The sequence below is a fragment of the Diadema antillarum genome, unplaced genomic scaffold (genome assembly GCF_040938485.1).
Source record: "Diadema antillarum isolate AM-2024a unplaced genomic scaffold, OU_Dant_1.0 scf00000014, whole genome shotgun sequence".
Classification (NCBI taxonomy): Eukaryota; Metazoa; Echinodermata; class Echinoidea; order Diadematoida; family Diadematidae; genus Diadema; species Diadema antillarum.
This window is the reverse complement of record NW_027270903.1, coordinates 425001-440625: the sequence shown is the minus strand read 5'-3', so window position 1 is coordinate 440625 and position 15625 is coordinate 425001. Positions and strand designations below refer to the sequence as shown.

General features: G+C 40.4%; 1 protein-coding gene across 1 annotated transcript in view; it reads right to left on the bottom strand.

The window, feature by feature from the left end:
* The window catches only part of LOC139723261 (ras-related protein Rab-10-like), a 33886-nt gene extending 25478 nt beyond the window's left edge, over positions 1–8408 (bottom strand). The window contains exon 1 of the mRNA XM_071634529.1: positions 8200–8408. Within this exon, the coding sequence (XP_071490630.1) occupies positions 8200–8326 (127 nt within the window). The 5' untranslated portion in view covers positions 8327–8408. The remainder of the gene's footprint in view (positions 1–8199) is intronic.
* Positions 8409–15625: the final 7217 nt, after the last annotated feature.

The window sequence follows — 15625 nt, the reverse complement described above, 5'->3', positions numbered from 1 at the left end:
AGAGATCAAAACTTTCTGTAATTAATAAAGGACTCCACTTTCAGTAAGGAAGATATCTGTCACAAGCATCATACAAATTTAGTACACTATACAAGTTAGAATATGTTCACTGTAAGATAGTATGACAACGCAAAATCATTCACATTTGATACAGAGAACAAATTCCTAAAGCTTCGTCACAGCAACATAATTTAACCTAATACCCATCTGAGGAGACCAGTGAACCTAAATAGTGATTATAATATGATGATGATGATATTTAAATATTAATAGGGAGTAATAATATGCATTAATTTTCAATAGGAGAGAAAAAAAATAACTCAATTTCTGCAGTACGGTATGCTAGAAAGATGTGATGGTCTGAACGTGCATCTGTAATGGTTTATAAGGATGAATAGTATGCAGAAATTGATCTGCCAAATGAAGTTCCAGCTTCCGCTGTATACTCCTATGTAATTTCTCATCTTGATTATGGCAATGCTGTAATGTCACATCCACTCAACTTGCAGAGTTGCAAAGAGCACAATGCTGCTGCTCAAGTGTTAAGTAAAACATAGTGATCCAAGTTCTTTCACATCACTCCCCTTGAAACAATTGCATCATGGGTTACCAGTATGTGAGAGAATTACATGTAAATTGAGGACTCTGTTTTTGACTCGGGAAGCTGTCTATGGTTGTGCTCTTCAGAAATCAGTCGAATTAATTTTTTAATACAAACCCAGATGAAATCTTTCATCTTGTGGGAGTGGCATGGTACAATGTATGTTGGTTCCACAAGGGAAAGAGAGAATATATGCAGCATCTTCTCCTGTCTTTGATGCCCTTGGAGTATGCAATTCAATCTCATATGCTGCATTCAAGACAGCTCTAAAGACATCGTGTTGCATATGATTAATTTTCGAAACAAAATTCATGTTGGCTTATTGTTATGTTTATGTTTATATGTACCCCTCTGCAAGTCAGAATAATAGCAGTGAGACTAGAGTAAAGGCATACAAGTGTGTTTATCATTATCATTTTTAAATCAACATACAAGGAACTTGTTGGGAGTTTGAATGATAGTTATTTCAGAGTGGCGGTCCACTAACCGTGTGGAGGCCCCATGTATAGGCCTAACCCTGAATCTACTGCTTTATTTCTATCAAAAATAGTGTGGCCATATCACCTTATTGCAGCTTAACATCAAATGCAAGTAGTTTCTATCATCAAAAACTTTGCATTTGATCAGGGTCAAATGCAAAGCTGTGTTTGATTCATCAAAGTTGCGTTGGATATTTGCATATTATATGAAATCAAACGCCCTTTCAGCAATGGACAAGGTTCATTTTCAAGAATGCAAAGTTTTGTATGATTTAGGGGATCTAGCATTGGATTTTTTGAGCTTCTCACAACTGGGCCCTGGCCCTGTAGGATTAGAATGCCAGCTTTCCAGCAGAAGTGATCAGAGTGGTCGGCAAATTTCAGCAGATGATGTGCATACACCTAGCAAGAGCATGCATAATGCATATTAGGGAGGAGTGAGTGAGTAGTGAATCGATAACTAGGTCTATGTGGTTTCTGTAGGCATCCATACATATTTAAGTATGGCATCAATTTCATTAAAGATTGACTAATTTGGTTTGAAATGGCATTAAAAAAAAATTATGAGAAGCTGAAACATGTCCGATTACATAATTCATTCTGTAATTGTCAAACGGATTTTCCCCAGTAACTGCTAGAGTGCGGAGTATGCATACGCCCTGTACTATTTTTTGTGAGCGCATGGGGCGCACTGGAAGACGACGAGGCGGTAGGCTCACCCCTCGTGCTAACACGCTAGCAAACGAGCAACCACCGAGCAGCCAAATCTAGAAACTTTGTGCGTACTCGCGTAAAAGTTCAAATGTGCACTGTAAATGTTACTTCAGTACGCAAAGTCTGCCATTATTAAGTGGGTAATGGCAGCCCCCATGAAATCACTGACACCATTATATAGTTTGCCCTCTAGTGGTGGGGAGGAGAAAAATCTCTTTGGCAATTGTTGTAGATCTCTAAGTGTCAAGATCAGGTCAAAACAGAGCATGGCCCCTAAATTCCTGGATTGCCATCATCCTGCTGTCTTTCACTGAACTTATAACACTCATGACACTGAAAGACATTTTCATAATTTTTTTTTTCATTCACTGCAATGGACTCCCATAAAATAACATAAACAGATATCAGATCGCGGCGCGAGGGAGGTTCAGTCACGTCAGCAAGTAACCCTGCGGTGCTGGAACCAGTATTAGTGCCCCGATGACTTGCATGCAGTTTTGTTGCAGTAATGGCAATGCATTGCAACGCTTGCAACTCTTTCGACCATTCATCATTCAAATACGACCAAACGCCGCATATTGTAATAGCATACCGTTCCGAATATCATAAATGGCTATGTATTCCTAACTATTACCTCTGAAAACAAGTTGAACTGCCATTATCTTTGAGACAATCTCCGGGATACCCATTCTCAACCGATTCACCATTTCTAGTAATTCTAGAATAACAGAAGGATATTCAACTGCTGATGCACAAATTAATATTCCTTGTTTTTTTCCATACGTACGACACGTAAATGTGTGCTACGTTTATCCATTTTTTCTGTCAGTCCATGCACGCTAAATGCATCGACAAAAACTGGGCTGTTCGCGCATGTGCCACGTAACCAGTTCAACAATACATGTAGGTCTACAAAGTGCTCAAGGACTAAGTAAAAGCTCAGATAAAATCTTTCCCTGGGCTCTGCCTCTAGTCAAATGCAGTTCGACCTCGATTATCCGGCCTCCTTTTATCCGGAAATCTCTATTATCCCGACGCGTTCACGCAGTGAAGGACTTTTTTTTCATCCAAAAATTGAGAAAAAACAGTGACTTTAACATCTTTCCATGGATCTATTTCACTAATTTCATAAAATGTGCATGATAGGTTTCTCAATATCTAATGAGGTAAAACATGTATGATTTTCACATAAAGATATACTTTATTTTGTGAAGAAGGGACTACAATTTTGCGCAGGCTAGCATAGATTACACCATCGTTGCGGGGTACGCTACCTGCCTAGCTGCCAGTGCACTGGGACGGCAGCTCGGACGGCAGCTACATACATTAATGTTGTGTCTCCCATATCCGGCCAATTCGCTTATCCGGATGAGCGCCGGTCCCGACATGGCCAGATAATCGAGGTCGAATTGTAGCATAGCACTAAAGCAGATCCTACTGTACTATACTAAAGTAGATCGATCCCCTTGCTATTAAAATCATTGTAAGTATCTTATCTAACAATAGCATCACCGCTAAGAATTTTAGCATAAAACCCTGTATTTCGGTCTGTTGTCACCCTGGTGTTGTCGGGTGTCCAACACTTTGACACCCTTTAAATGTTTTTCTATCAATAGATAATTGAAATATCTCACAATTTACCTGAAATTTTACTTACATGTAAAGAAAATATTCTGAATTCACAAGCACGCACTGAAAATGCGATTTGTGGTACACACTTGCGCACTCCGAGACAACTGCTTCGAACGCGTAGCTTATTTTGACACGCTCGGTTGCGCCGTATTTTGAAACCAACACCCCTACCCTCTATTGACAATACGTGTGAAATGCCCGTAATGCTTTTCCTATGTGCATTTATAATCTACGGTATCATTATTTTGCTGTTGATCTTCAAGGTACAGACACAGTGTCAATGTGTTGGACACCTACTATACTTTTACAAATAAGAGACATACAAATTAGGAGATATATAAAAAACGATAGGGATGCCCTGCAACCCCGACACGAATGTACTGTTGCTGTTGGGGTCGGTCGCTGGTATGGTCAGTCAGCTCAGCTCAGTAAACAACTGTACACAGCCCTGTCAGTGTACACAAGTCGCGACAGGGCTGTACCGTGTGGACACTACGTAATATTTGTTACGCAGACTACATGAGATGAAAACTTTATCAGTTTAGCTACCGTCTTTAGCTATCGATTTTGACATACAGATATCACAACTTACCGAAAATGAAGCTTTTTAAAATCGTATACGCCGCAGAAATCATAGAAATCGCAGAAATAATTCGAAATGTCGGCGCAGCACTGAAAAATAATGGGCAAAGAGGGTGCTGTCGACCGTGCGGGCGTACAAACTCTAGCAGCGCAATTTGCATCGTTCCAAGCTGGGAAAGATTTATTTTGACTCGCCCAGCGATGATCATAGCATTCCAGGTTAAGATTGAATTTTTTGCTCAGTGAAGTGTATGGTTGGACCTACTACTCATCGACCGCCTAATCTTAATGTGCTTGATAAGAATATTTAACACTGAAATTCATGTAAAAACTTGACCTACGTGCATGAGAAAATCCAGCACTATCAAATGCCATTGTTCCCTTTTCAATTCGAAGTTTCAGTGCAAAAATATCGCCGTCGAACTTGCGTGGCCTCGTTTCAGCTCCCCGCGATGCCGCTCCTTTTTTAGATCGACCGCTGTTTTTGCATTGACTATGCACACAAACTGAGTTGTATTGAACACCGTAATGTACGAAGCTTTTTAGAAAATGCATTGACATTACATTATGATTCGGTTAAAATATTCATTCGAAATTTTGTCCTTGATTAAAACCATTAATGAACAGTGAATTTTCGCGTTTTCCCACACATCCTCATCAACGGTCAAAGCCAATACATTTTTATGTGCTCTGCGCACAGTACAGTGCATACTAAGCGTTCTGTGCGCCAAAACTACGCAGTCGGTTTCAAAAAGGGTGGTCGATGTGTAGTAGAGCTACGTACCATACAGTGCACAGTGTATACTTGGGTGACCCGCACTTCGTCATAGTTAATGTTTGTGCATATTTGAATCACATTTCGTCACTGAAATTCTATGAAATCCCACTCACATACAGGAAAAATGCTGAAAATTCCAATGGAATCACAAGTTCACTGATCGATATCGAAAATTTGCAGCTATCATCGCCAAACGCAAACGATGCGGAATAGTTGTGCGCTAAGGAAGGGGCCAGCAACTCGTCACCCGCGCTCCCATAGACAAAGCACGTAAAAGATGTGTGCGGGTGACCGTGATGCTCCCATAGACATACTGTACACGTAAAAGATGCGTGCGGGTGACCGTGATGATACTTACTGTATACCACGTATTCCTCATATAAATTTCAGATTTTCGCGAAAAACTGTTCGGTTTTCACCACAATTTGCGTGGTTGTGGTAGACCTGTCAAGTTTCAAGCATACTGAACACAGTCCTAGGCATAAATTCTTGTTTAGCGCGCTTGTAACAATTTTAAGTGGGGTGACGGTATTCGGGCCCCTGACGAGGTGCGGGCACCTCACTATAAAGTTACATACACTTGATACAGTATGACCAAGCGTTGTGGGACCGGACAGGTTGTGGGACCGGACGCGTATTGTAAGTGCGTCTGTAATGAAAATGATGCACCCAGGGGCCAGGAATTCTCACGCCGTTTTCAGAGACATATGTTGTCTAGTAAATGAGGAGTCTATATTAAGTCTTTGAGCTGAGGTAGTAAAGAAGGTAACTACACGCAGCCGCTGTCGCGAAGCGACGCGGCTGCACCTCTATTCCCTCGCAGACATTGTCATTTTTCAGTGTGGTTGTGCGACTCCTTCATGAATATCTTTATTAATCGTGGAAAACTAAAATACAAGGAATTATCGTAATCTATGATAATCATTCAATAATCGGTACGCGATTTTTTGTTTAATTACGTCAAAAACTCACCGAAATCTGTGGCTGAAATCAGGTCTGTAAACGTCCTTATTGCTTCACTCCTCATCTGCGTGTTATTTAAATGGCATTCACTCTCGTATACTACAACGTACAACGTAGGTAGTCGGAGAGCTAGAGGGCGCCTCTCCGACTACCTACGTTGTACGTTAGTATACGAGAGTGAATGCCATTCAAATAACACGCAGATGAGGAGTGAAGCAATAAGGACGTTTACAGACCTGATTTCAGCCACAGATTTCGGTGAGTTTTTGACGTAATTAAACAAAAAATCGCATACCGATTATTGAATGATTATCATAGATTAAGATAATTCCTTGTATTATAGTTTTCCACGATTAATAAAGATATTCATGAAGGAGTCGCACAACCACACTGAAAAATGACAACGTCTGCGAAGGAATGGAGGTGCAGCCGCTGTCCCTACAGCGGCTGCGTGTAGCTATAAAGAAGGGTGCATATTCTATGTAAAATGGGTAAACGTTTAAGTTTTCACACGCGAACTTACATGTAAGTGTCCGGAAACACAACCCCCCAATATCATGGATGTAACGGTTGTTAGGCCTATGTTGTGCGAGGGCTCACTCACTATGGGCTGACATGCCATGCTCATAGTCCAAGCACCTCAATTCACGTGATCTGATTCGTAAAATTTATGATAAGAATGTAGAAATTTTCAACAGTTTTGTTGTTGTGCGGCCGTGTTTGAGGGATTTAGTAGATTGGTGTATCAGACACTGTCAGACGCCGTGCAGGCTAGGCCTACTCAGTAAAATTTTATTAGGAATGAATGTTCAGCAAGATTTGAAAAAAAAAAAAATCATCCACAGCTTAACTGCCGCTGATAAGTATGGCGCATATTACCTGAATCCAGTCAATAGTTACGTTCAGACGGTAGGCCCTAACCTCGAGGTTAGGAAACCTCGAGGTTTAGCTCTTGCCCCCTAACTACGACGTGTGTCCACACGACGAATCGTAACCTCGAGGTTACGAAACTTCGAGGTTAAGCTTCTGCCCCCCGTAACTACGAGTGGGTCCCACTCGATGTTAAAACCACAAAACCGGAAGTTTAAGCCCACATTGCTAACAAGGCGTCTATTTATTCTTTAGTCCAACCCTGTCGGACTCGCTTACAGAACCAGGGCTTTTTACACTTGTGTTTCTTAACCCCGGACTTTCTCTGACCCAGGACTATCGTTAGTCCCGTACCAATTTTTTCAGCTTTTTACACTCGCCAATTAGTCCCGTACTATCTCTTGTCCGGGGCTAAGGAGAAATCTGACCTTTTTACACTCGTATTTCTTAGCCCCGGACTTTCCAAACAACATGAATATTCATAATTACGCTGTGTACTGTACACGTACACGCACGCACCGGCAGCACTTGATTACCTCGTTTCTGATTGGTCAGTGAGGGTCGGACTTCGTCTCCGTCGCTTAGCCCAGGATTATTTTTTCGTTCTGTTTACACTCACTTGCTTGGCACCGCAATTGCGGTGCTAACCCCTGCTATTTTGCAGGGCCAGATAGTACCGTACTATCGGTGGGGCTAGCCCACTTTGGCAAAAACGAGTGTAAACAGAAAGTGGGCTAAGGATAGTCCCGTACCAACGGTGGGGCTAAGGCCCCCCCTTAGCCCCACCGTTGGTCCGGGGCTAAGCAAAAATTTACAAGTGTAAAAAGCCCTTTTTTCTCTGTCATGATATGCAGAGATAGCACTGCACTGATGACTTTATGCCTTTATGAAGATATTCGTCGAAAACATTTCTTTTTTAGCGTCGGAGAAGAATATAGAATACAGTAGCGAGTTCGACATGTTCAGTTTCAGAGATCAAGCGCATGGGAAGAAAAGATGATGTTGTTGTGTCGTGCGTCATAGGTTTTTCACGTGTAGTGTATTTGTGGTGTACGTTTGGGAGGTTGACCCGGAAGCAGAGGGAAATTGTGGGGGGGCTGGAGTTTACGGCGAGGTCACTCTTAACTTCGAGTTCGTTGTTTTTTGTGTCCACACGGTGCTTAACTACGAGTGGGGACCCCCCGCGGCTCGTGGTTAGAGCGCTAACCATAAGATTTCTCGTGGCTCGAAACATCGAGCAAACCTCGAGGTTTGCTAACTACGAGTGCGTCTTCACGGTCCCTAACTACAAGCTCTAACCTCGAAGTTTCCTAACTTCGAGGTTAAGGGCTCCCGTCTGAACGTAACTAATGAATGACTATCTTCAGCAACAGACTGCTTTAATTTGCGTAAGTGATAGACCGCCTAACGTTAGATCTAATTTTCTTCCGCAGGTACGCTCCTAAGGCTAAGCTAGCCTACATTTCGGCACAGACTTTTTGACACACAGCAAAAGACCAAAGAGGGATGGGTTGGGCAACAAAGCGGATAGACTGCTGTGTATAGCATAGTAGTGCGAGAGCACGGGACGATATACTCACCTATTGTTGATATAAATGTCGTACTGAAAGTATCGTCTGAAAATCTGAATAAAAGACATGTTTTCCCCACGCCTGAGTCTCCTATTAGTAGTAACTTGAAGAGCAAATCATACGTTTTCTTGGCCATTTCTGTGAAGAATCAGAAGTTTCTACTCATATGGCACATACGTTATCCCGTTATTCACCCACTTCTTCCTATCTCATTCGTCGTCCACCATGAAGAAACTATGGCTCATAAATAATATAGATAATGTTGAAAAAATCAGCTAAATATCATTTAGTGTTCCATTCTGCTAATACAAAATATCATGAATATAATATTTAGACATATTTTACGATGGAATTCTCCTAATTTTACTAGATAAAATATTTTGTAAGAAGACCAATGAAATCAAATTGGCAACGTAGTGACTCATTCTCTCACACAATAATCACCTCCACCGTAATACACGCATCATACGTGATTATACACATCGCCAACTGATCACAAGACTCAATGCCAACTAACGGACAACATGCACCATTGCGTAATCGCCATCACCGCCATAAAGAGCTGGTATGGCGACACGGGGAAAGATGATAATCTCAACAATAATAAAATATGGCTAGGTTTATTTTTCATGAGTCCACGCTGATAAGTGTCTTCACTATCCACTAGGTTTCAAATAATGTTGTTGAGGTATCCAGATGGATGGTACAACTTTCGCAACTACACAAGCGATGACCATAATATCTCAAGGCCATCTCTGGTACCGTATTCCTATAGCCGGTTCTACTAATTGACGCAAACTAATGCAAACTGACGCAAACTAAAGCAAACTCAGTGCAAACTATAAATGTATGCAAATTTAATTAGTAATTAATGCAAACTAATACAAACCGCGTGCTAGCGGTGAAAATTAGGGTGAATTACAGCACCTGGGCACTGTCTTATAAAACCTTTGATCGAAATCAATCAATCACAATGATAGCTGCAGTCAATCACAACCTGTGGTTGATTGATTGCAGTTCTCCGTCTTAATTTCAATCATATCTTTTGTATAGGATGGATTTGCATTCGGCGTAAAGTTGTGATTGATTTGAATCAATCACAAGTCTTTATAAGACGGGGCCCTGGACCTGGCTATTCCCAGGCGGCCACTCTAGCCCTCCCGAAACAGATATCGATCAAGTAAATCTATCCTATCGAAGAATGACTTGTTCCTTCAGTATATCAAACATCTCACCTCAACAGTCAACAAAGTGACTCGAAAAAAAAAAACATTTTATTGAAAAATCATCAAATTCATATTTTTTGACCAAACAGATGACGTTTAGGCTTTAGTTTGCTGTCAAAATTCAGAAAATGTAGAACAGAAGAAGCGCAGAAATACTCCAAGCAGGAAGGTCTCACCCATGCTCCCTGCTCCAAGACGCCCCTGGCAACGCTATCCTAGAGTCTATCCTACCACAGTATCAACCAAATAATATCGATTACAAATATCGGAAAATGACACCCCGAAATATCAATTAATGCAAACTCAACGCAGACTGCAAGACACAGCGCTATCCTATGAGAAAACCACATAAATCGATTCTAAATTTCGGAAAATGACACCCCGAAATACTAGCGTAGTTAATACAAACTCCAAGACCAAGCGTTATCCTATATGAAACTGACCTAAATCGATTACAAATATCGGAAAATGACACCCCGAAATCTTAATTACGGTATAGTGCAAACTCAAAGACACAACGTTACCCTATGTAAAAACGGCCCAATTCGATTACAATATCAGAAAATAACACCCCAAAATATAAATCAAATGTATCATTGACAACCTATAGGTCTCACGGAAAGTTGGAACAATCAAGAATCAAATCTCGCTAGTTTAGTTAGCGGCAGATTAAATTACATTTATAAGGAAGAGTGGCGCATAGATGTAGAAGAAATTTTAATCCCCAATGTTTGCACTATCGAATTTTCAACCAGGAGCTTCATTTTAAGAAATACCTCAAGCACTTGAATGTTTCGCAAGGAAATTTTCATGCAAATTCCGTTGTGCTAATCACAAATCCCAACTGTTTCTGGAAGATAATATCACTTCAATCTAATTCAATTCATTTTAATCGTTCAATAATAAAAAAATCCACAGGAAATTCAGTGCAGGTTTTAACAGATATAAATACGAAGCATAACAAATACAATATATATGTATATGTATATATATATATACATATATATATATACACATATATATATAAATGTATATATATATATATGTATACATATATATATATAGACATATATATACATAATAATGTATATGATATATATATATAGACACACATATATATATATATATATATATATATATATATATTATATACATATATTTTGAAACAAGGAAGGAAAAACTGACCAGAAACAATTGTAATAATAAATAGCGAAAACTTTGAGCAAAGAAAATGGGTTTTCATCGGGATTCGAACCCGAGACCTCCGGATTACTAGACCGGTGCTCTAATTATACCGACTGAGCTATTGAAAGCCCTAGATCGGTGTTCGTCCCAAACCCTTAACTCTCTTTGCTCGTGTGGTCAGAAGCTATAGTGTGTGTATGTGTGCCACACACACACACATTAACCTGACATAAACCCAAATGATGTAAATCAACTTTGGAATAATAATTATATACATATATATATATATATATATATATATATATATATATATACATATATATTTATACTTATTCATTTATTCATATTCATATATATATATAGAAAGAGAGAGAGAGAGAGGCAGAGGGAGAGAGAGAGAGAACACGAAATAGTAAATGATAAATAATAAATAACTGAACATGCATGCAAAGTCAAACTGAAAAGATCGTATAAAACGCGGCGTAAAACCGACTCAATTGGCATGATGTTAAAAACTCCAGAAACCTTCCCTGTTGCTACGTTCCCAGTCTCACCCCCCCCCCCCCATGTCAGCCCGCGATAAATCGAAACAACTCAAACAACTCAACAAGCAAATTAACACATATTTATACGAAAACAATATCAGTGATTATATCATCATCTACATTTTCTTTCTACATTCCACCATTGTATTGCACATAATCACTTTACAATACTGAGATATACAAGATAACAAATATATTGTAATTATACGTCATTTTTTTTTGCCAAAAAATCATAAAGGGAGGATTAACTGTAGAGAAAAGAAAGAAAAATAAGAATGGAAAAGGAAGCGGAGGTATAATAGCTCATGAATAACATAATTTATATCAAACATCATCAGCTAGTACATCATAAATCCAAAAACTGTAAAATCCCAAGATGGTGATTCCAGGTGATGATAATAATGACCCGTCTGTGGCAATGACTGTAAAAATGACAATGATTATGATGGTGAAGCTGATAATGAAGGTGGCGATAATGCTTTCGTTGAGATGATAATAATGGTGACTAAAAACAAGCAAAAATGGGATCTTCAGTGCAGTTTCACTGTTTTACAATACCGCCCCAACCCGACAACTTTCCAAACCATAAATCACCACAAATTTTTCCCCTATCTATCACAATTCGTCCATTTGAAAGCCCAAGATTCCACCAAAACACCCGCTCATCACAGAAACAATTCCAACACACTCCTGGTGACCCCTAACCTCCCTCAAATTACTCAGTGACAGTATAGATCCACGTGAAAACAGTGGAAACAGTTTAACACAAAATTATCAGATAATGGACGGGCAGGCCTCTGGTAGCCCATTAACGGGGCCAACCTCACGAGCGGCCTCGGGTAGTTCAGCTACTAATGAGTTAACGCGTATACTATTGAAAAGTCTAATTGCAAATGGAATGAAAGAATTCAGATATCGGTTTGTCTTGCATTTTGCAGACTGCCGTCGTTTGCCAGATCTCAACCAACAGAAACATTGATGAAGTGGGTGTTGGGGCCGGGTCCCTCAAGATATCCACTACCGGTACTTTCCTAAGAATTTTCCCTTTAATTTCTAGGAATCAAATTGCTATAGAAATTAAAGATTTTTTTCCCATTGCGATGAGAATAAAAGTGATGATGAATTTCGTTACCTTTTCATTGCAGCCTCCTAGTGAACACCGAAAGAAATACTGAATAAGATATCACAGAAAATACCCAAAAAGAAGGTGGATCGATTACTATTTATTGTGAAAAGAGGGCAGTCATTTCTAGTTAAACCAAGTTTTGTAGTTATATAATGACACATGTTGAGATGACTATGGTATTTTGTCCTTTTCTTAGTTATTCTGCATAAGCCTATATCCAGGCCGTGACTTCTTTATCTGTAACGTGTCTTTTCACTCCCCTCCTCCTCTTTCTCTTCATTCTCCTCATCTCGCTCTCATCTCCATTTTCCTTCATTCTTTGTTCACTTATCATATGCATAAATTGTATTTCCCGGGTACGTCGATTAAAAGGTTCTGAAATGCAAACTCCTGAGCGCAGTTGGTCGTAAAATATGTTTCCCACAAATTACTGACAATTACTGTACCGAAACAATCAAAATCACATTAGCTATATTCATAGTTGCCTTTTTATGTTAGTACTTCCATCAATGTTTGTTCACAACAGCTAAAACTAAACAAATTTATACGCAACTTATTTGACACATCGACAGTCTATCATTTAATCTAAGAGACAATTTAGGAATAAAATATCACAACAATGTTATGTTTGAAATGTTAAATCCTTCTGTTCGATATCCGCTCCCCTCTTCATCTCTTCGTTTCCTTCTAATCTCAACTTGTCTCATCGATTCGTTCTGTTTCTTATCCTTCCATCACATTTTCTGTTATCAAGCAGGGCTTTAGTTTCAGTTGTTATTGCTTTCGACTTTTTTAAATTACCATTGTGCTGATGGTATCAATACTTTGTTGTAGTTGTTATACAGAAATTGTAATATAAATTCTTTTATTTCCATGTATAATGTAGTATATATTGTGTTTCTCAATATTCTTGATTTCAGTCAATTAAAGCAATGATCCCAGAGGCATCGATCCGTTTCAATGATGCTGATGGGGAAGGGAAGTACTATTAGTATGTCTCCGGTGTCATAACTTGTGGGTATTGTTTAGAGCAATAGGATATGGAATATGAATATGAAAATGATAGAAAGTTATGAAACATGAGTACAGGATACATTAAAAAGAAATTACGAATATGAATAAGGAATGAAATAAAAAACAAATAACGTAATAGGAGGTATTGATGAGAGAAAGTAGTAATGAATGACGTCACTAATTTTGATATTCATAATGACGTCAGAGGATTCAATCATTTCCATAAATGACGTCATAGGTTTATATCGGAGAACCCTCTTGGGCATCGGGGCTCCCCCCCCCCCCCCCGGGTCTGTGTACTCTTGCTCTGCATCCTCACCCCCTGGGTCTGTGTACTCTTGCTCTGCATCCCCACCCCTGGGTCTGTGTACTCTTGCTCTGCATCCCCACCCCCTGGATCTGTGTACTCTAGCTCTGCATCCCCACCCCCTGGGTCTGTGTACTCTTGCTCTGCATCCCTCCCCTTCACAAAATTCCTGGATCCGCCCCTATAATGCAAGCAATGAGTTTTTATAATGTGGTTGACGCAATGATGGATCGAGAGGGGGCGCTTCCCCCTCTCGTGCACCCTCACTATATTAGGTTAAACCAACAGAAACAAAAATAAGAAAAGGGGGTCGCGCCAGCCTTTGAATTTGTAAAGCCCCCCTCCCCCCCCCCCCCCCTTTACGGAATTCATGGATCCGCACCTGTGTCGCGTTATGACATTTGTGGTCGACGTGTTATGACATTTGTGGTTGATCCAATATTGATATTTGTGGTTGACGCAATCGCGGATTTAGAGGGGGCGCATCCCCCTTTAGTGCCCCCTCTCTTCATTTTGTCAACACAACAGAAATAAAAATAAGAAAATGGGGGGGGGGGGGGCGAGAGTCGCGCCAGCCTTTGAATATGTAAAGGCCCCCCCTCCCCTTTGTGGAATTCCTGGATCCGCCCTTGTGACGCGTCCTGACACTGCAGTAAATTTGGAAATTTTAACATTTTTGTCGTCGCCGTGTTATGACATTAGTGGTTAATCCGATTTTGACATTTGTCGTCGACATAGGCGCCGGAAGTGGGGGGGCAGGGGGGGCGGCCGCCCCCCCAATCCAAAAAGTGGGGGGGCAAAACGCATTTTTGCCCCCCCAAAAAGCCCCCCCCCAAAAAAAAAAAAAATAATAATAATGATAAAAATAAATTAATAAACAAAGAAAATAAAATAAATATGTATATATATGAATAAACGGGAAAAAAAATTGGCTACAAAAGGCAGCTTTTGGACTGTAAAATGTCAAAATTTTCAAGCTCGCTCGCTTCTCTCGCTCGCATCCAGCAGTTGAGCCCGGTGCGCCTCCCCCTTAATTTCTAAAGCGAAAAACATAGCTACGACGATAGTTGTTGGACTCTAGAATGTCAAAATTTTCAAGCTCGCTCGCTGCGCTCGCTCGCATTGAATCGTTATGCCATTCTCCTAATGTTGCTGACAGTAATTGCCAGTAGTTGCGCCCGATGCCCCCACCCATATTTCCAAAGCGAAAGATAAATATACCTATAAACGGGAGTTTTGGGACTGTAAAATGTCAAAATTTTCAAGCTCGCTCGCTTCGCTCGCTCGCATTGAATCGTTATGCCACTCTCCTAATGTTGCTGCCAGTAATTGCCAGCAGTTGCGCCCGATGCCCCCCCCCCCTTAATTTTCAAAGCGAAAGGTATAGTTACAAACGGGAGTTATGGGACTGTAACATGTCAAAATTTTCAAGCTCGCTCGCTTCGCTCGCTCGCATTGAATCATTATGCCACTCTCCTAACGTTGCTGCCAGTAATTGCCAGCAGTTTTGCCCGATGCCCCCCCCCCCTTAATTTCCAAAGCGAAAGATATAGCTACAAACGGGAGTTGTGGGACTGTAAAATGTCAAAATTTTCAAGCTCGCTCGCTTTGCTCGCTCGCATTGAATCGTTATGCCATTCTCCTAATGTTGCTACCAGTACTTGCCAGCAGTTGCGCCCGATGCGCCGCCCCATTAATTTCCAAAGTGAAAGATATAGCTACAAACCCCAGTTTGGGGACTGTAGAATGTCAAAATTTTCAAGCTTGCTCGATTCGCTCGCTCGCATTGAATCGTTATGCCATTCTCCTAATGTTGCTGCCAATAATTGCCAGCAGTTGCGCCCGATGCGCCCCCATTTATTTCCAAAGCGAAATATATAGCTACAATTAAAACTCCAGTTTTGGAACTGTAGAATATCAAAATTTCAAGCTCGCTCGCTTCGCTCGCTCGCATTTTATTGTTATGCCATTCACCTTATGTTGCTGACAGTATATAATTTGTCGATCGTTTCACACCGTCATTTCATAATCC